The 21,397-nt window shown below is 49.5% G+C and overlaps 1 protein-coding gene across 1 annotated transcript in view; it reads right to left on the bottom strand.

Moving 5' to 3' along the window:
- ACAP3 (ArfGAP with coiled-coil, ankyrin repeat and PH domains 3) overlaps window positions 1-21,008 on the bottom strand; it is a 42,253-nt gene extending 21,245 nt beyond the window's left edge. Inside the window, exons 1-8 of the mRNA XM_031961576.1 lie at window positions 20,913-21,008; window positions 17,081-17,251; window positions 15,487-15,540; window positions 13,306-13,364; window positions 9,008-9,191; window positions 5,693-5,737; window positions 5,285-5,380; window positions 4,977-5,051 (exon numbers count right to left, since the gene is read on the bottom strand). Coding sequence (XP_031817436.1) covers window positions 4,977-5,051; window positions 5,285-5,380; window positions 5,693-5,737; window positions 9,008-9,191; window positions 13,306-13,364; window positions 15,487-15,540; window positions 17,081-17,251; window positions 20,913-21,008 — 780 coding nt within the window. The remainder of the gene's footprint in view (window positions 1-4,976; window positions 5,052-5,284; window positions 5,381-5,692; window positions 5,738-9,007; window positions 9,192-13,305; window positions 13,365-15,486; window positions 15,541-17,080; window positions 17,252-20,912) is intronic.
- Window positions 21,009-21,397: the final 389 nt, after the last annotated feature.

The raw sequence follows: 21,397 nt of genomic DNA, 5'->3' as shown, positions 1-21,397 counted from the left end.
AAAGATTCCAAGTGAGGAGGCTATTTTGGGTGCTGCATCGTGCAGGGGTTGTGTTGTGTCTGGGGTTCTGGCTTGGCTGGAAGCTAAACTGTGCAGAGGGAAGTCGTGTGGAAGAAGCTAGGAAAGGCAGACAGGAGCTAGAGGGTGGAGGGCCTGAAGCGCCAGGCCGAGATTGTACGTTTTGTCTTAGATGCGACAGGGAGCCACCAAGAGTCCTTGAGCAGGGGAGTGACATGGTCAGACCAGGAAAATGACTTTGGCAGACTGGTGCAAGACGCATCAGAGTGATTGAAATTCAAGTGGCCAATCGGGGAGTCATTACAACAGTCCAAGCAGGAGCAGACGAGAACCGAATTGGGGGATTGGTTGTGCGACTGAAGAGAAGGGGACGTGAATGAGAGCTGCCATAGAGGCAAAGTCGTTAAATAGATAGATGTGGGTTGGATATGGAGGGAGGTGGGCAAAGGAAAGGGGCATCACAGGTAACTCCCAGGTTGCAACGGCAACAGAAAAGTCTGGAGGAGGAGTAAGTTTAATTAAGGCAGAGGCCCAGCTCTGTTTTGGAGACACTGATTTTGAGATGCCTCTGGAACATCCTGAAGACATCCCTCAGGCAAGAGAGGAGTGAGAGCTCAAGGGAGGGAGGAGGGATGGGTGGGAGTCATGCACCCAGAGACAATACCTGAACCTGCAGGAGGTGGTGAGACAAGAGAGACAGAGACTGCGAGACTTCGCTGGAGACAGAGACACACAGAGACATTTAGAGAAATGAAGCAGGAAAAAGAGAAAGCAAGAAAACAAACAGCAAAATGAAAAGGAGAAAGAAATGTGAACAGAGGGAGATAAAAATAGAAAATGAGATGGAGAGAAAGCAAAATAAATGAGACAGAGAGACAGAGATTTTGATAGTCAGAGACACACAGAGACATATAGAAAAAGAGAGAGGCAGAGAAATGAAAGGAAGGAGGGAGAGATGTGAACAGAGAGAGATAAAAATAGAAAGTAAGATGGAGAAAGAGTGGAAATAAATAAGTTAGAGAGAGACTGAGAGATTTCGCTAGAGAGACAGATACACAGAGACAGAGAAATGAGAGAAAAAGAAAAAGGGAGCTAGCAAGAGAAATGAAAGAAAGGAGGGAAGAGATGTGGATAGAGGGAGATAAAAATAGAAAGTGGGATGGAGAGACAGAGAGAAATAAAACAGAGGGGTGAGAGAAAGGGTGGGATTAATGTGAGCAGAGGGAGATGAGACAGAGAAAAGAGGGCAGAAAGGTCAGCATAGGACCTTGGGGGACACCCACAGTTGGGGGTGGGTGGGAAATAAGGATAACGATCCACTAAAGAGACTGACAAGGAGCAGTCAGTCAGAGAGGAGGACAATCAGGAGGAGGGAGTGCTCCACATTAATTTCAAGGCAATAATGAGAAAAGGCCGGTGCATCTTGCTGCTGAAAGCTGCTGGGCAATCTTAGAGAAGGCCTTGTCAGGGGAGTGTCTGGAAATCAGATTTTAAGGAAGAGAGACGTGCATGAGGGGGTTGGCAATAGAGGCAGCAAGGACAGAAAATTCTTACCTAAGTGTGCCGAGAAAGTGAAGGAAAACATATGGCCGTTGTTTGAGGGGATGGGGAGGGGCAAGCTCAAATGGGGACTTTTTTAAGCATGAAAAAAAAGCTGGTAGAGAGGGAGACATTGAGGATGTGAGAGATGTGGAAGATGATTCCTGGAAGTGACAAGAAGGAAAGAAGGAAGGGAGGGAGAAAAGAAGGGAGAGAGACAGGAAGGAAGGAAGGAAGGAAGGAAGGAAGGAAGGAAGGAAGGAAGGAAGGAAGGAAGGAAGGAAAGAAGGAAGGAAGGAAGGAAGGAGATAAGAATTTATTAAGTGTCTACTAAGAATTTGCTTAATAGGCCAAGATTTACTAAACTTTTTACAAATATTATTTCATCTCGTCCTCACCACCAGTCTTGGAAGTAGACACTATTATTATTTTTACAATTGAGAAAACTGAGCCAGGTAGCAGTTACGTGACATAGCATCTGAGGGAAGATTCAAATTTGAGCCTTTTCTGAAGCCAGGGCCAGTGCTCTCTCCCAGACTTGCAGCTCTAAGGCCCAAGCCCCCTCACTCCTATGTCTGATAAACAGAGGTATGGGAGTAAAGGACAGGACGGGATTGTGGGAAATGGAGCTGGGGAGAAGGCACTCACAGGAAATGGGCCTCTATTTGCTCAGCAAAGTAGGAGGCAAAGGCATCTGCTGTGAGGGGAGGAGGAGGAGAAAGAAAAGGCTTGGAACAGATGATGAGATGAGTGGGATAGAAAGTCAACCAGGAATAAATACAAGTTTCATCACCATGCAATAGCAAGAGCCCATCTGGGATTCAATAAAAAATGTGCAAGGGCCCCATCAGCACGGCTGGGTGATCGCCTCCTTTTAGAGGCAGCTGGAGGGCACCACAGTGCAAGGAGCACTGTACTGGAGTAGGGAAGTTCCGAGTTCAAATTTAACCTTCGACACTTATTAATTGTGTGACTTGGGGCAAGTCACTTGATCTCTGCCTCGGTTTCCTTAACTATAAAATGCAGAATAATAACAGCAGCCTCCTTGCAGGGTTGTTTGGAATCTCAAATCTCAAGAAGTATGAGAGTCTGTGAGGAAGCTGGTGAACTCCTTAAGAAAGGGGGAGCAGTCCCTCCTTAGAGACCATCTGCTTCCCACTCCCAGCCTTTGAATGTCTTCTCCCCCATAATTGTGTCTGAGAAGTCCCTGGTTCCCTCGAGGTGCAGCTGAAGCAATACCTTCTCCCTGAGACTTCTCTTGATCCCCCCATACATCCATCACTCTTCCTCCTTCCCACACTCCCTAACTGCATCCTGAATATATTCCGTGTGTATTTGTACATAGGCAGTTTCCCCTCCAGCAGATCATCTGTTCCTTGAGGGCAGGAACGCTGACGTGTCTAGTGCGCAGAATTTGCTTAATAAACATTTGCTGATTGATGGGTTCTCGACAAAGATGGGGGACCATAGCCTAGGTATGTAATGTTGCAGAGGGAGCTGATATATTAGGAGGTCTTACTGACCTGCTTCCCCCCCCCCAGCCCCAATCCTTTCCTTTTTCATTCTTTGTTGCAAGGGAGAGCTAGCGGAATAGGAAGCAGGAAAAGAGATATTTTAAAGGCATTGATACCAATTGGATTTTTTTAAAGTATGACCAAAAAAAAGACAAAAAAAAAATATGAGAGGAAAAGTCCAACCGATCACAAGCATCAGGGAGCCGGGCTAGGTGACAGATGGAAGGAGAAGTTGCTGAGTGATGGGGCAAAGGGAGGGCCGGGGGAGGGGGGCAAGTGCCAGTTCCTCCTCCTCCTGGCTCAGTGAGTCAGGGCTGGAAGAGGAAGAACAACCACCACCGGAGAGGAAAGTTTTCTGAATAGCCAAGGTCCCGAAATGAAAAAGATGGTGAAAAATAAGGGTTAAGGATGAAGCAAGAATTGCAGAGGGCACAGAAAGAGAAATCAGCAGCTAAAGGGGACACTTGGATTGTGGCAAATGAGGACAATGCAGGGACAGGTAGCAAGAGAAGGGGGATTAACCTCCAGGAGAGAGCAGCTCTGCATCATAAGCCCAGCCAAGCTTTGCCCAGATCACATGGCCCAAAAGGGAGGATTTGGTCCAGGGAAATTCCAAGGGCAAAGTCCGAGAATCATGCCAAACTAGGGTTTGGGCATCTGTGGAGAGGGATGGCTTTAATCTGAAGCCCAGGATCCTGGGGCTTGGTAAGAAGGAGGGATGATTGCAACCTGAAGCCCAGGAGAAGGCTGGGGCTCACAGAGAATGACTCCTGCTTCTTCAGGAGTCAGGGGAGTGGAGACGAATTTGGCTGACAAGGCAGCAGAAGGACAAGTGGTGAGGATGGACAGCATGGAGAGTGCGTCTCGCACTCACAAACCTGGCAGCAATGGTCACTGATGGAAACACCCCAGGCTGGAGAGGCTGGGGGCACAACGAGCACCTGGACTGTTCTGGAAAACAACTAGGACTTAAGCCTTATCACGGTACCGCATCTACCTCCCCATGGGCCCATCGGTTCTGTTTAACTTCTTATTGTTGTTACAAAGGAGAGTTCAATTGGTTGGCAAGGAGTGAGCTATAGCAAAAAATTACTTGGGGGTAAAAATAAATGGTATCGATAAAATATTTTAGAAAATAAAATACTCGGGGTAGCCAGATGGTGCAGGGGATAGAGCACTGGCTCTGAGTTCAAATATGGCCTCAGACACTTTACTACCTATGTGATCCTGGGCAAGTCACTTAATCCTAATTGTTCACAGAAAGAAAAAAGAGAGAGGGCGAGAGAAGGAGGTAGGAAGGAGGGAAGAAAGAAAGGAAAGGAAGGAAGGAAGCAAAAAGGAGGAAATGAGAAAGGAAGAAGAAAAAAGGAAAGGAGGAAAAGAAAAAAGAAAGAAAGAGAGGGAGGAAGGGAGAGAGGAAGGAAGCAAGCAAAAAAGGAGGAAATGATAAAAGAAGAAAAAGGAAGGAAGGAAAAAAGAAAGAGAAGGAAGTGAAAAAGGAAGAATAAAAAAGAAAAGAAGGAAGGAAAAAGAAAGAAAGAAAGAAAAAGAAAAGAAAGAAAAGAAAAAGAAAATATTGAACTGAAAGATTGACCTACAAGCCTTGTACCCTGAAGATTGAAGGGGAGAGGGTCCCCCAAGAATCTGGGGCAGAGCTCTGCTTGGTGCACCTTCCCAATCTCTGTTTTTCTTCTGCCATTCCTCTGCCTTTGCCATGTAAAGACGGACCATAATATCTGCCCTGTCCACTTTAATTATTGTATTTGTCATTGTGATTGTAATTGCCCAGTGGGGTTATGTATGGGAGGGTCCTTTGACAGGGGACACCTAGGAGCAGCTGGCTCCTGCCCTGCCCAGTGCCTGGCACACAACACACATGATGAAAACGCCCTCTTCTCCCCTTACCCTCTGCTGGATCAGGGCATGTTTCCTCTCCATTTCCCGCTTCTCTACTGCCGAGTCAATCACCAACTGGTCCAACTATTGAGGCACAGAGAACAAAGTTCCATGTCACATCAGGGGGGCTCCTAAAAGTCTGCACTCACACATTCATCCACCCCTTGACTCCTTCATTTATTCACTCAGCAACGTTGCGATCCACTCTAAGCCAGTCCACAATCCCAGAGGCTCAGGGAGGCAGGCGGGGGGACTCCTAGTCACGCCTGCCCTGACTCCCGGCCCCCCCTCCGGCTGGACCACAGGCCCCGGCTCACCTCTGCGGCCAGCTTCTTCATGTAGGGGTCCAGTTGATGCAGGAGGCTGTAACCCTGCTGGAAGAAGGTGTACTGCGCGTGCATGAAGGACAGCATCTGTGGGATGAGTGGTGGGGAAGCTCAGCCCCTAGCCAGGGCACGTCCCTGAGCCTGGGGCCCCTCCTCCCAATGAAGGGCCCGGTGGGAGCCCCTGCTTCCATGAGGCCTGGGATCTCCCTGCCCACGAACCAGGCACACACAGTCCTGAGCATGGGTCTGGACCAGGGGCCTCCGCATGTGTCAGCAGCTACACACGCCTGGGAGCAAAGAGAGGTCCCCAACCATGGGTGCCCAGGCCAAGCCGGTGTGCAACATGTACACACAGAGTGTGGTGTCTGGGGAAGGAAGGGGGAGGAGATAAGTTCTTACCGCATCTAAGATCTCAAACTTCTTCTTAGCCTGAAGCACGTTGATCTGCAGAGACGGACAGACAGAGAGGGAAGGAAAGGAAAAAAGGAAGAGAGAGAGAGAGGGAGAAAGGAAGGAAGGAAGGAAGGAAGGAAGGAAGGAAGGAAGGAAGGAAGGAAGGAAGGAAGGGAAAGAAAGAAAGAAAGAAAGAAAAAGAAAGGAAGGAAGAAAGGAAGAAAAAGAAAGAAAGAAAGAAAGAAAAAGAAAGAAAGAAAGAAAGAAAAAGAAAGGAAGGAAGGAAGAAAAAGAAAGAAAGAAAGAAAGAAAGATAAAGAAAGAAAGAAAGAAAAAGAAAGAAAGAAAGAAAGAAAGAAAGAAAGAAAGAAAGAAAGAAAGAAAGAAAGAAAGAAAGAAAAAGAAAAAGATGAGAACATGTGAGCATGGAGCCATCCCAGGGCTGGGGAGGCTGGGAAGCCACTGGGAGGCCAAAGAGAGGAAGGGCACTGATCCAGGCTGGCTCCCAGCCCACACACTGCTCACTCCCCATGGTCCTCCCAAGCCACGGCTGCCACTGTCCACCTCCACTGAGTTCCACCCCAGGCTGACCCTTAAAAAGGGTTTTCCTTGGCTTCCAGAGGCACCTTCAGGCTTTGTGGCCAAGCCTGCCTTCCTGCCCTTTCATAACTGTCCCCTGCAAACTTCCCTCACCTCCTCCTCTGCCCATCCAGTCTCCCCCTTTCCAAGGGCGCACACTCCTTGAACAACAAAGAGGCGGCCCCGTGGACTGTCCAGGGGACTTTCTTGGCAAAGATCCTGGAAGCGTTTCCTTCTTCAGTATGGAGGCAAATAGTGGTTAAGCGACCTGCCCAGGGTCACGCAGCTAATAGGTGTCTGAAGCCAAATTTGAACTCGGGGTTTTCCTGACTCTGGGCCTGGAGTTCTATCTCCTAGCTGCCTTCAATCTACTCTAACCAGTTAATAATGATAATATCAATTATACAGTAACTACCATGTGCCAGGCACTTAACATATATTAGCACATTTGATCTTCTCAACAATGCTGGAAGGTGGCTACTATTATTATCCCCATTTTACAGATGATAAAACCGAGGCAGACAGAGGTTATAACACTTGCTCAGGCTCACACGGCTAGTAAATGTTTGAGGCTGGATTTGAACTCAAGCCTTTCTGACTTCAGGCCCTATGTTAGCTGCCACGTGCCTGACTCCTTCCCACTTCCAAGTCTTTGTTTGTATTTCTTTTTCTAGAAAATCATTTGTGCTTTTACATCATCTTATTTCCAAATACATTTCTCTCCCTTTCCCTTGCCCTCCCCAAAGATTCATCCTTTATAACAAAAAGGGTTGAAAAAATGGAGAGAGAAAAAGCCAGTTCAGCAAAAATGTCCAATCTATCAGTACAAGCCTGGTTCCACACCCAGAATTCTCTTCCTGTGCCAAGAGAAGATACAGATCTTGCCCATGTTCTACTTTTCATTCTCCCTGGGACCTTCAGTTCCTCCATCTCTCAGTCTTTCTCCAGGTCCTCATTTCTGCTCTTTGTATTCCTAGTGCTTAGCACAGTGCCTGGCACACAGTAGGTGCTTAATAAATGTTTCTCCACTGACTAAATCTGCATTAAAAAGGAAAGCTTGAGGAGCTCGCTGCACTGATGGAACCAAATATCTGATCAGAAAACAAACTGATTCTCTCTCCCCATCCACCATATTAACCGCTCTTTTCCCCATCATCTTTTCACTGCTCATGCCTCCATCCCCCCAGTTAAGTCCTCACGACCTTTCTACTGAATCCTCCCTAATACCCTCCCCTCCTGAATGTTACCCCTCCAAACCGTCCTCCATACACCAACAAAGCACAGATCTCACCATGTTGCTCCCCTCCTCAATAACCTCCCTTTGTTCCCTGTTAACTCTCGGGTCAAATACAAACAGGTCTGGTTACTATTCAAAGCCCGTCATAAGCTGGCTCTGAGCCTACCTATCTCATCTTATATATCAACACCTTGTATGCATATATATACAGATACATGTTTGTATTATATATCAGTACATGTATTATAATATAATTTATATAATATAATATGTATTATATTTTATAAAATAGTTACATATAATATAATATAAATTTATATATATATATATACTACAACTATTGATATATAATACAAGGTATATTTATAATTCTTTTATTTCTTGGATCAAATATAAACATGTCTGTTGAGTATTCAAAGGCTGTCATAAGCTGACTCTGACCTGTCTCATCTTATATATCAATATCTTGTATGCATATATATACAGATACATGTTTGTGTTATATATCAGTACATGTATTATAATATAATTTATATAATATAATATGTATTATATTTTATAAAATAGTTACATATAATATAATATAAATTTATATATATATACTACAACTATTGATATATAATACAAGGTATATTTATAATTCTTTTATTTCTTGGATCAAATATAAACATGTCTGTTGAGTATTCAAAGGCTGTCATAAGCTGACTCTGACCTGTCTCATCTTATATATCAATATCTTGTATGCATATATATATATGTATTTGTATATATATACTTGTGTGTATTGTATAGTTAGATAGATATCAATACAGTGTACTTTACTGTGCAACCAAACTGGCCATCTCCCCCTCCTCATGTGGGACAGTCCCTCCCCCGTCTCCAGGCTGCTACCTGCGGGCTGTTCCCCCCCCCCCCACTTCTGCCTCTGAGGAGTCTTTCAAAGCCCCACACACTCCTGTGCACCCTCGGCCCTTCCCCCAGGCAGCCTTCTTTCCTGCCTTCCTTTCTCCCCTTCTCCAAATCTTCCTTGTTGACAAGTCCCGCATCCTCCGAGAACCGTCCGGCTCCCAGCTCCGAGCCCCCTTGGCACTGACTGCCCCAACGCTCTTGTCACTGATCACTCAGGAATTTCTGCTCCCTGACTTAACTTTCTGGGCAAATCATTCCTGAAGTAGGAGGCCGGAATTAACTTCCCAGGGTCCTTCAGCTCTAACATTTTAGGGGTCTCCTCTCCTTCCTCCCAGCACAGAGTGCCCGAGAATTGCTCCAAAATTACTGTGAACCCTGGTGTGTCAGAGCTACGAGGGGTCCCTACCCAGAGAGGAAGGGAAGTTCAGGGAGGACTGAGAGTTACCGAGCAGCAGAGGCTGGACACACCCTAGGGTCTCCCACCTGCCCTCCCCCCCATGCCCCTTCCCTTGACTATGCCGACTCTTCCAGCATTGCGCCATGCTGGGGCTGACAGTGCTACGACCCCCACACACACATCAGAGACTCTCACCAACCTGGAGCACGTAGTCCAGAGCCAAGTGCCGGAAGCACTTGCGGGTGAGGGTCAGTGCGCCAGTGGCCTCCTCGACCTCGTGCGGCCGGTGTCGGGGCGCCTGTGCGTTCTTCACCAGAGACATCTCCATGTCCTCTCGGACCTTGTCGAACTGCTTCTTTGTTTCTTTGAATTTCCTAACGTCACTGTGGGGAGTAGGGAGGAGAGGTTAGCTGACAAGGGAGGGAGAGGGCAAGGGTTTAGGTGCCCTAAGACTCCCCATGTGCACCCCTAACTGGCGTCGACCTTGGGACCTCTGTTGTTCTCATCCAGAGAATGGGCAGAATTCCCTCTCCTCGTTGGGAAGGGGTGTCCTGGCCATTCTGACTCCAAGGCAGGGACAAGGATGTGATTCCAATTCCACATGAGCAAAGGGCTGTTAGCTGAAATGAGCCTGTTCTCTGCCAGGGCAGAACACATGGGGAAGGAAGCAACCGATACTACAGAAACACGTTTTGTATGATTTCTTCTCTGTGTGTATCTCTGTCTCTGTCTCTCTCTCCCTCTCTATCTCTCCTTCCTCTTCATCTCTCTTTCCATGTCTCTCTCCCTGTCTGTCTCTCCCCTCCATGTGACTGATATCATATTATTTTCTTCAATGGGTGGGGGAGGAGTGGGAGGGAGAATGAGATTTGGAAATCGAAATTTTCAAAAATGAATATCAAAGATTTTGTGTGAGCAACTGGAGAATATTTAACAAAATAAAAATATAAGGAAAGGAGGGAGGGAGGAAAGGAGGGAAAGGAAAGAAAAAGAAAGAAAAAGAAAGAATGAATGAAAGAGCTGAGAGGATAAGATTAGATGGACAAGATGGGTCTATATAACGGGGAACCCTGAATGGAAGCTATTCCATTTCTGAAGCATCTTTACAAAATGCTTTTCTCACAACAATCTTGTGAAGTAGGGAATATAAGTCTGACTAGCCCCATTTTACAGATAGGGAAACCGAGGCATGTATGTGCTCTATTCAAAGGATCAGTGATTTACAGCTGGAAAGGATCTTAGGTGACCTAGTTCAGCCTCATTCATTTGAAAAAAAAAAAACTGAGGATCACAGAGCTTAATCATCTTGCCCAGGGACACACAGCTAGCAAGTACCGGCAACAAGATTCTAGTCCACGTCTTCCTAACTACAAGTCCAGAATCATCCACTACCTCATGTCCCCCAAAACAAACACCTAGAGAGCAGAAATGGCTCCTCTTGTGTCAGAGTCCCGGAGTCCAGTATGTAAGAGGCAGTCAATAAATGCTTGCCGGGTTAGTGACAATATAGTGGAGAGAGAGAAAAAACATTGATTTGAAGTTCTGAGTTGGCTTGGAATCCTAAGTTGGTCATCATCACTGACTTACGCAGCATTTCTTGAGCCCCTATTGTGTGTGAGGTGTTCAGTATGTGCACATGTGGGGGTGCAGATACAGAGAAAAAGAGAGGGACAGAGAGAGAGAGAGAGAGAGAGACAGAGACAGAGACAGAGAGACACAAAGAGAGAAAGAGAGACAGAGGGAGAGGAGAAAGAGAGAGAGGAGACAGAGAGACAGGGAAACAGAACAAGGGAGGAAGGGAAGAAGAAAGAAAAAGAGAGAGAGAAAGAAAGAAAGAAACAAAGAAAGAAAGAAGGGAGGAAGGGAGGGAGGAAGGAAGGAAGGAAGGAAAGAAAGAAAGAAGGAAGAAGGAAAAAGAAAAAAAGAAAGAAAGAGCTGCAAGGATAAGATTAGCTGGACAGAATTCCCCCTTCTCATCAGAATTGGCTCAAAGAGGAAATAACATCTATACTCAATATGGATATAGAATCTATTTTACTCTTCAGGAAAATAGGGAGAGAATAGGATATGGAAAAGGAGGATAAAACAGAGGGCATGCTGGGGGAGGGAATGGTCTGTACCAAACCCTTTTGAGGAGGGACAGGGTGAAAGGAGACAGAGAGAATAAATGGGGGGAATCCAACTAGCAATAAGAGCAGTAAAAATAATTTCAAAGCAAGTTTCTCTGGGAAGGCCTTATTTCTCAAACACAGAGGGAATTGAGTCAAAGTTATAAAAAATAAGAACAATGCCTTAATTGATAAATGATCAAAAGCTACGATCTATGCCCAAAGGGCTATAAACCCATGCATATCCTTTGACCCAACAACACAACTGCTAAGCAGGAATACCAAAAGAAATTAAAAAAAAAAAAAAAAAAAAAAAAAAAGGAAAATGAGCTAGATGTACAAAAATATACCTAGCAGCTCTCTTCGCAGGGCAAAAAAATTGAGGGGCTGCCTATCAACTGGGGGAATGGTTCAATAAACTATGGTGTGTGTTTATGATGAAATATTATTGTTCTCTGGGAAATGATGGGCAGGATGCTCTCAGGGGAAAAAAAACCTGGAAAGTCCTCCATGAACTCAAGCAAAGTGAAATGTGCTATGTGCAAAGCAATAGCCATGTTCTGGGACGGCCAGCTGTGAATGACTTTGTTATTCTCCACAGTACAATCATCCCCGACTACTCTGAAGGAATCATTATGAAGAGAAGAAACTGATTGTGTCTGAAGACAGACGGAAGCATTCTCTCTTCTCTCTCTCTCTCTCTTTTTTTAAAACTTAATTTTTCTTTAGGGTTTTTCTTTTTCTTAGGGTGGGAGATCTATATTTTCTTCCAGAATGTGACTTTTTATGGAAATGTTTTGCGTAAGTTCACATGTGGTTTCTTAATTGTGGGTGGGGAGAAGGGAGAGAACTAGAACGCAAAAATCTTAAAAACACATAGAAAAATGTTGTTTTGAATGCAATTGGAGGAAAATATTAAATAAATACATCAAATACGAAAGTCCTTCACGACCTGATTTCAAGCCTCCTTTCCTATATTTATCTAAGATGGATCTTCTATCGTGTGTTTTGCACATATGTGAGAATTGGTCAGTCGTTTTCAATCACGTCCAAATCTCCATGACCCATCTGGGTTTTTGTTGGCAGGGATACTGGAGGGGCTCGCCATTTCCTTCCCCGGACCATTTTACAGATGAGGAAATTGAGGCAAACGGGAGGAAGTCACTTGCCCAGGCTCACATCACTCAAACCCGAGGCCAGATTTGTAACCGGGTGCTTCTCATTTCAGACCCAGCCCCCCATCCAGTGCAGCATCTGGCTGGGGGGAAATGCCTCCTCTGGCTCATTTTACTAGAGGCAATAGGGAGCCCCCAAGGATCCTTGAGCAGAGGAGTAACGCAGTCAGCTTAGGAGTCCCAGGCTGTCATTGGAGAAGGGAGAAGCGGGGCTGGGGTTGGGGAGGAGGCTGCAGTCTGATGCTAAAGCAGGGAGGGCTCCCTGTGGGAGTGGGAATATCTGGCTTCTCCTGGGACACAAGGAACAAGGGAGAAAAACCCAGAAGGACTCCAAGGGACAAACCTGGAGGAGCAGATGCCCAAGGGTGACCCTGGATGCGGCAAACAGGGAAGTCTGGGAGTGGGAGGGTCGGGTTCAAATACTAAGTTTGGGAAAGTGCCCACGGGGATCTGGAGGGGGGCGGAGAGATGGAAAGGGGTCTGGGGGGGGCTGCTGGGAGAGCCGGGGGTCCTCAGCCCAGAGGAGACAACTGAAGCCAGGGGACGAGGTTGCCAAGAGCCACAGGGAGTGTAAGGGAAAGGGGGGAGTCCCTTTCACCGTCTGTAACACCTGCCCAGCCCCTTCTGGCTCCACGCTCATCGTCCCAGATAGACAGAAGGACCAGTCCAAGGTCACCCAGCCAGGCAGCACCCAAGCCAAGCACCCGCCCGATTCATCTCTGACCCAGAAGAAAAGCATCCGGATCTTCCTGGTGTGGGTTTAGGTAGGTGTAGGAGAGCAGTTGGGGAGGGGAAGGGGAGGAAGAGCACCTCTGAGTGGGGGGAAGGTGGGGATGGAGGGTCTGTGAAGGGGAGGGAGAGCACCTTTGGTTAGTGGGAAGGTGGTTGGAAAAGAAAGGGGGAGCACCTCTGGGTGGGGAGAGGCTAGCATGGAGGGGCTGGGAAAGGGAGGGGAGCACTTGAAGGGGGGAGGGGTGAGGAGGAGTAGGAGAAGGGAGCACCTCTGATGGAGAGAGGTGGGGATGGAGGGGCTGGGAAGAGAAGGGGGAGCACCTCTGATGGAGAGAGGTGTGGATGGAGGGGCTGGGAAGGGGAGGGGCAGCACCTTTGGTTAGTGGGAAGGTGGGATGGGGGATGGGAAAGAAAGGGGGAGCGCCTCTGAGGGAAAACTGAGCCGTGCTCTTTTTTTTGGGGGGGGATGCAATCGTACTCACTCTTTGACAAAATTATGGAGTTGCTGCCGCACTGACCGCTGGGCCTGGTCAAACAGGATCTAGAAATATCCAAGAGGGAAGGATTTGGGGGAGCCTTGGGCAGGGGGCTTTGCCCTCTGCTCCTGAAACATCTGGGGGCGGGGAGGGATTTCTCTCCAAATCCAGGCTCTCCTTCCTGACGCCAAGAAGCTCAGCCAGGAGCCCTCCCCCTCCCCTGCCCAGGGGCCCCCGGTGCCATCTTCCCTCCCCAGACAGGGCCGGCCCAGCCCCCCCATCTTGACCAAAGGCTTCCTTGCACGGCCAGCAGATGGCGCTGTTGCTCAGGGCTGCCCAGATGTTTGAGCAGCTGTTGGGACAAAGGGGTCTCTCGGGGGCTCCCTCGGGGACTCACCTCCCCCACTAGGCCTCTGGTCACGGGAGGGCCCCCTTTCATGGGGGGGGCACGCAGGGGCCCACATGAGAGGGGATGGGGGGTAGGAGGGTGCTCCGGGGGATGGGACGATAGCTGTCTCTCTGCGCTCCCTCCCACGGCCCCACGGCTTCTCCTGCCACCCACAACAGCCCCCCCATCCTCGGGACCCCCAGTGGCACCACAGGACAAGATGCTCCCGTTGGGGCGACAGACTGGGGGATCCTAGAAACAACTGGGAGGGGCCTGGGGGAGCGTCACTATACAGATGGGGAGAGAGACCCAGGGCTGCTGGGGGACCTGTCCCCACTCCCCCCACTGGGAAGCAGCCGTGAGGAACTCGGGCACCAGCTCCAGGCTCAGAGCTCTTGTCCCACACAGCCTGGGCCTCCTGCGGGGGTAGAAAACCACGGACCCCCCCACACACCATCTGCCCCGGGGGGGAGGAGGTGGGGGGGCGAGCCCAGGCTGAGGGGCAGGTGCCGGCAGGGCCGGGCCGGAGGAGGGACCCGGGGCACGGGGCAGACGCTCCGGGAGTGTTTATTTCTGAACTTCCCCTGCCGGGTGGGTGGGGAAAGGGGGGGGGTTGTTTAGTCTGGGCTCCAGCTCCCAGGCCAGCTCCCGACCACCCAGAGCGGGGACATCTATCCGTGGGGACCTCTGGGCACGGGGCCGTGAGAGTCGGGGTCCCAGTCAGCATGTGCCAGGATGTGAGCGCCAGGGTGGGGGCGGGAGAGAATCCACCCACCCCCGAGCCCCCCAAACAGCCGGGGACCCGCACTGGCTCCTGGACAACGGTTACTCTGTGCCAGGCGCTGTGCTCAGTTCTGGGAATATCCAGAAAGCCGGAAGCCGGCCCCCCACCCCTCCTCCTAAAGGAGCCCGGGCCGGAAGCTCAGCCTTGGCCCTTTCCCCTCTGTCTGGACAGATGTTTGGCAACATCTGGCAGGAGAGATGGCTCAGAAGGCACTTCTCCCTCTGCCCAGACTGGGGGGGAGGGGTGGGAGCGGGGGATATGCTCTGACTACCTTCCCATGGCTCTCCTAGTAGCCACTGGGGCCAAAGGTCATTGTGTCCATCTCCCTGCCTCCAACTGGATCACCCTGGCGCTAGCCCTGCCTGAGAGATCCCTGATTCAAACAACCAGGAAAATGCTTGATGGTCCAACTTGACTCCCCCAAAATGAAGGGCTGAGGCCCCCACTCTCCTCCCCAGTCCTTGTCTCTTCCAGGGCCCATCTGGCTATTTCTGGGGCCCCTCCTCCCCCTCCCACACCCCCAGCTCCGATTACATCCTCTCTTCTACCCCCTCCCCCTCACGCTGGATCGCGGCCCAGCCAGACTTTTGGCTCCTAAGCCAGACATCCCCAGCCAGTGTCCTCGAGCTCAGACTGTGCTTCCTCTTGCCCCAAGGGACAGATCCACAGTGTCCCCTTTCCCTGGGCTTCCCCGGCACAAACCCCCAGCCCCGAGGGAGATGGAAAGGTGTCCAGCTCGCTCCCCATGACTCAGAACCAGGCCCAGACCGCCCATGACTCCCGGGTCCCCTCCTACAAGCACTTCCCGGGGCACAGCCTAACAAAACTTCTCCCCAAATTCCAAGCCCAAGGATCTTCAGTTAGGGAGGAGTCCAGAAGGACTTCAGTGGGAGGACATGCAAGAGAGATGATGTGGCTGATAAAGCCCCAGAGCCAAGGGTCAAGGCGCTAAATAGCTCTGAGCCCCCTGTCCCAGCACCAGGGGATGAGGGAGGGATGGGGGAGCTGTTCTTACCATGTGATAGTTAATCATTTCTTGAAGACTGTCTCCAAACTTCTGTAGACATTCCTGGAAGGAAGGGAAAGGGGATTCAGGATGAGGTGGGGGCAATGGCTAGGGGGCTCCTGACTCCCTCTCCTTGGCCCTTAGCTGCAGTCCCAGCCCAAGGCTGGCCCAGGAGGAACCACAGTAACCCCCCACACGCTCCTTTTCATCCCTGCTATTCCTGGGCCTCACAGCCGCTGCTCACCCCCCCTCTCCCAGCCCTCTAGGGTTCCCAACCTATTTCTAGGCCTTCCTAGTCTGGCTGGAACTCTTCCTATGGCACTGGGCTAAGTCTGGCTACATGGAAATGCCTCTTCAGCCATATAACCCACAACCTTGGAAGTGCCCCTTGACCCTAATGTTTGATCAACACGGTCCCTAAATCTACTGGGCCCCAATCCCACCCCTGAGTCCCCTAAACCAGCCAAAGGCCAGAAGATAGAAAGTGGGGCTGAGGAGGGGAGCCCATTATTATAACAGAGAGAAGGCCAGCCTTGGAATCACGGCTGGGTCCAAGACACATACACGAAGTGGCCATGGGAGCCTCGGCAGATCACTAAACCTTCCAAATTGTCATGTTTACTACATTGGCCCAGCCTATCCATAAGCAGTTGTTACTTCTCCAGTTGTTTAGATATGACTTTATTTGTGCGGGAAGTGTTTTGTTTGGGTTTCTCTTGGCGGGTAATCCCAAGTATTTTATATTGCAATTTATTTACACTTATTTTAAATGTAGTTTCTTTTTCTATCTCTTGCTGCTGGGTTTTGTTCAGCACATATACTAATACTAATGATTTGTGTGGGTTTATCTTATATCCTGCAACTTTGCTAAAAATCGTTAACTATCTCATCACGTATTTCAGCAGGCCCAAATAATTCTCTAAGACCACACAGAAAGTGGCCAATTGCACACGTGGAGACAGTTGCCATGTCAGGAGATCCCATGTCCAGGAAAATCCACAAGTATGGACTAAAATAATCTTTCTGTCCGATGCAGTTCAACTAGAAACAATTCCGAGACAAGTCACTACTGCCATTAATACTATTCATCTCATCTTCCTCATCTTCCAGTCTAAAGAGAAATGTTCCTAGGACGAATCACCATCTTCCTATAATGTTTAAACTTCCGCAGACCACTATGTCCGCTTCTCTTTTCTGATTTTTGATCTCTCCCGTGGTTTTCCCCTTTTGCTTGTCAGAGGGGTACTCGAAGTCGGGCACTCTGGACCACATGGCGCCCCCCATAACGCCAGCAGGAACAGGCACCAGTGGGTCCTTTTCAAGGAGCCTGAAGCGTTCCCAGGTCCAGATGAACTACTACTTGGGGGTCTCTGAATCTCTTCTTTGAAGGTTCCTTCACCAGAGCCAAGCCAAGTGTCCCCCCCAAGGATAGGAAGACCCCCTCTCCCATTAGAGAATTGTGGTAATCCCAGTTACAAACTGTGGCTTCCTGACTCTCGGCCGCCCCCTCCCCATCATCTGCCAACAGGCCCAGCTCGGGCCCTATCCTAGGGGTCAGCTCCTCCGACCCCCTGCCCGCCCCACCCCAGGGTCATCCCCTTACCGAGACCACCTCATCATTGCGGCACTGCTGGGACAGGTCCCGGACACCACTGACAAAGTGCTTGTTGGTGGTAATGTAGACCTTGCCGGCCTCGATCATCCCACTGCAGAGTTTGACCAGCTGTGAGGGACAAAGGGGGAGGTGGAGAGCCCCGAGTGAGAGGTATGCTCTCTTCCTCGGGCCTCAGGGCTTCCCGAGTGAAAGGATCGCTGCTGGAAAGGCTCAGAGGCCATCTCGCTCAAGACCCCTTTTCAAGAAGAGAACAATGAGATTCGGGAGTTAGATGACCCATCCCGGCCCTGGAGTCACCAGCCATGGGATCTTGGAGTCACTACAATGCTCTTTGCCACAGCTTCCTCATCTGCAAAATGGGAATAGTAATATCCTCCATCTCCCAGAGTTGGTGTGAGGGCCAAATGAGATAATAATTGTTTGAAGTAAGGATAAAATTTAGCTGATTTTTGAGGGAACCAGGGGCAGTGGATACCAATGCTGGTTGGAATGGGAAGATTTTTAGAAAGTTCAAACCCCTCCCTGGTTTTCCATCGAAAAATTAGAGGGGAATGGAAACCACCTGTGGAACTGGAGCTGCATTGGTTTTGCCTTTTATCTATAAAATGAGTGAGAAAGGAAAAAAAAATTTCTTTTTTAAGGAAACCCCAAATGGGGCGGAAGAGAGGATGATGAAAAGATCCAAAATTTTTGTTTCCTGGAAAGGGATGATTTGAACCGATCCCAAGTCTAGCAGAATTGAAATATGGACTGGGCTAAGATATAGCACCAAAGATAATTGGGAGAGGGACAGAAATTTTTTGTAAGCCCGACAGCCAAGGAGATGATGATGGGGGGGGACATCCAGGAAGCCCCGCATTTCACCCCTCCCCACCCCTTTGGATCCCAAGCCTCCCACCCAGCAAAAAAAAAAGCAAAGTAAGCTGGTAAACCAGTTTGGGAAGGTGGAGGCCCCTGAGCCAGGCCGGGATGAATTTGGAAATGGACCAGAAGTGGGTAAGGGGTTTGGGAGCCCCTGGGGGCCAGAGGCATTAGGAAGGCCAGGGGGATGACCAAAGCCCGGGGAGGGTAGGGAAGGCCGTGCCAGGGTAGGGTGAGGGGAATGTTTGGATGGGTGATCCCATACCCGGGAGGGGAGGGCCGCCCCAGGGGAGAGTGAGGGGGGGGGAAGGGGGCAGGAACAGTGGTGACCCCGCCCCCGCCCCTGGGGGTCCCCTTCCAAACCCCCATTGTTCCTGATTCCAAGAGACCCAGGAAGAAGGGACGTCCCAGCAGAAAGGTAAAATTGAATAGGTTCCCCCAAGGCCAGAATGCCGAGTTTGGCCCTTTTCGGGTACTTGTCCCTTAGGCCCCTTTTTCCCCACCCCCCTTTCCCCGCTAATTGGGGGAAGTTTGAGATCCCCAGGGTGTAGAGGGGGAAGATAGTAGGGGGGGCCCAAGGGAGGGAGGGAAAGGGTGTCCCTGATGCCAAAACCCCCAGGAGATTAGGGGGGAATTTTCCCGGGGGAAAGTCCGGGGTTCGTGATTTGAGAGTTTTAGTTTTGCTTTTCCCTCCCTCCAGTCCCCTCCCCATCCCCACCCCAGTCGGGCGGAGGGGCCCCTACCCTGCCAAAGGAAAGGGGAGCCTACCTTGCCACCCCATTTCCCACCACATTGTTCCACCCTACATTGGGGAAGCAAAGGGAAGTGAGACACAAATGGGATGGGGGGTTTCCCCCCAGATGTGGCCACAGGGAGCCCTGGGAGGGAGGAAGGGGAGACCAGGGATGAGAAGGGGGGGCCCTTGGGGGATGGGGAAGGCCCCTCCCCCCCCACAGTAGGATGCCCCCTTCCCGTGTTGTGGGCCCCTGAGCAAGAGAATCCCAGAGAGTCCCTCCAAAAGTTTGCCGTGGTTGTGAATGGGTTTCCTCCCCGGGGAGGAGTTTTGCAGGAGCCCCGGGAGAAGGGCCCTTTGATGGGAAGAAAAAGCTAGGGGCCCATAACCCAAATGGAGGGCCAGGGATTTGTGTGTCTCTCCTGACCATCAGCCAGTTTCCCAGGACGCCGGTGTTGGGGGGCTGCTTTCCTCCAGTTACCAGGGGGGTTCCTTTTCCTGGGATGTTCTGGTGGGCCTGACCAGGGAGGTATGGTGAAGCAAAGTTGGGGTGAGAAGCCCCAGGGGTGGGGGGGAAGGAGGGAGGGAAGGAAGGAAGGGGAAGGAAGAAGGAAGAAGGAAGGAAAAAGGAAGGAAGGAAGAAGGAAGGAAGGGGAAGGAAGGAAGGAAGGAGAAAGGGAGGGAGGAAGAGGGAGGAGGGAGAAAGGGGAAGGGAGGGAAGGGGGGAGGGAGGGAGGGAGGAAGGAAGGGAAGGAGGGGAGGGAGGGGAGGGAGAAAAGAGGGAGGGAGGGAGGAAGAAGGAGGGAGGGAGGGAGGGAGAAAAGAGGGAGGGAGGGAGGGAGGAAGGAGGGAGAGAGGGAGAGAGGCAAGGAGATACTAAAGAAGGGAAAGGGACCAGTATGTGCCAAAATGTTTGTGGCAGCCCTGTTTGTAGTGTCTAGGAAATGGAACTGGAGATGCCCATCAATTGAGAATGGTTTAAATTGTGGTATATGAATGTTATGGAATATTATTGTTCTTAAGAAACACCAGCAAGATGAAACAGAGAAGCTTGAGAGAATTAATGAATGATGCTAAGTGAAATGAGAGAACAAGAGATTTTAACGCCAACAACATAGTTAGAAGATGTAATCTTGGAAGTGGATTTTGAAAAGAGACCTAATTCAGTTTCAATTAATCAATGATGGAAGAAACAGACACGAAAAAAAACACTGGGAAATGGAATTAAACTGTTTGCATTTTTGTTCTTCTTCCTGTTGTTATTTTACTTTTGAATCCAATTTTTCTGTGAACAAGAGAACTGTTGGTTCTGCAAATCATTGTATCTAAGATATACTAGACATATTCAAAATATAGGACTGTTTGATCTAGGGGGTGGAGGGGTGGGAGGGAAAATCAGAAAAAGTGAGTAAGGATAATGTTGTAAAAAATTACTTGGATGGATTCTGTCAATAAAAAGTTACTATAATTAAAAAAAGAAAAGAAAAAATAATTAAAAAAAAAAAAAAAGGAGGGAGGGAGGGAGGAAGGAAGGAAGGAAGGGGAAACAGATCTCCATGAGCCATGCATTGGGAGGACAAAGTTAGAATTCAGAAGCTAGGATGTCATTTCCTTGAAGGTTGAGGGCAAATACAGTTTCATTCTTATATTCATAAATACCCATATCCAAATCTGTCTATGTCTGTCTGTCTATCTATCTATATGTAGCTATCTATCTAATAACACACATAATCCAAAAAAATAAATATACCAACACACATACATTGTTTATATATATCTGTTTATTTATATACCTATATTTATACATTATCCATAACTACGTATTATCTATAAACAATATAATAAGAATATTATAGCAATATGTAGTAAAATATCGTATATAAAGATAATACCATAAAATGTTGTATATAATTAATATATAACAAAATACTGTGTGTAATGTTTTCATGTTGATCTTATATCCCCAGGCATCAGTTTGCCTGACACACAGTAGGCACTTAATGTTTGTAAATGGATAATTAACCAGGAAGAGTTTTGGGGGTAGCTCTGATTTTAGAGGAGGGTCTGGAGGGCAGGATCTGTGAGGGGTGGGAAAGGAGGGTGCCTAGGATGGCCCTGACACCCCTGGCATGTAGGGGGAAGGGGGAAAGGTAGCTCTGGCCCCCGCCAAAAGGGTCTAAGTGGGTGGGGCCACAACGTCCCTCTCGGCTCTCAGTAGCCACCCACCCCCAAGAACCATCCTTTGGCCCCGAGCTCCCATTCGAAGGGCCCAGTGCCAGCAAGGCCCTGGCACACCACCGTGTACGGAAGGGGATGGACCATGCTTGCAAATACTCCCTCTCTTCTTCAATCCTTCCCGAGATCCTTCGCAAGCCTCCCCAGGGACCCCCGAGAGCGGGGTGGGGGGCTCCGGGCCGGCCCCGGGAGAAGGGACCATTGTCCAAGCGCTGGGGAAGGAGCCCCATTCTCCAGCACTCCCAGCCCTCCATCCTCACTCACACACAAGCTTACTCCGGGCTCCCGGCCTGCCCTCCCACTGTGATTCCCACTCGGGCCTCCAAGCTTAACTAGGTCACAAGCAGCCTGCGGCTGAGAGGAGGGGCCCAGCCCCCAAATGACCTGCCTACTGCTTGCAAGAAGCAAAGTGGGGGAGAGCCAGCCGGCTGCTTCGGCCGGAAGCCTTCCCCGCATAGAAAGGAGCCGGGGCACAG

This window comes from Sarcophilus harrisii, chromosome 3, assembly GCF_902635505.1.
Source record: "Sarcophilus harrisii chromosome 3, mSarHar1.11, whole genome shotgun sequence".
NCBI classification, from domain to species: domain Eukaryota; kingdom Metazoa; phylum Chordata; class Mammalia; order Dasyuromorphia; family Dasyuridae; genus Sarcophilus; species Sarcophilus harrisii.
Note: the sequence above shows the minus strand (reverse complement) of the source record. Positions and strands in the feature narration are given on the sequence as shown.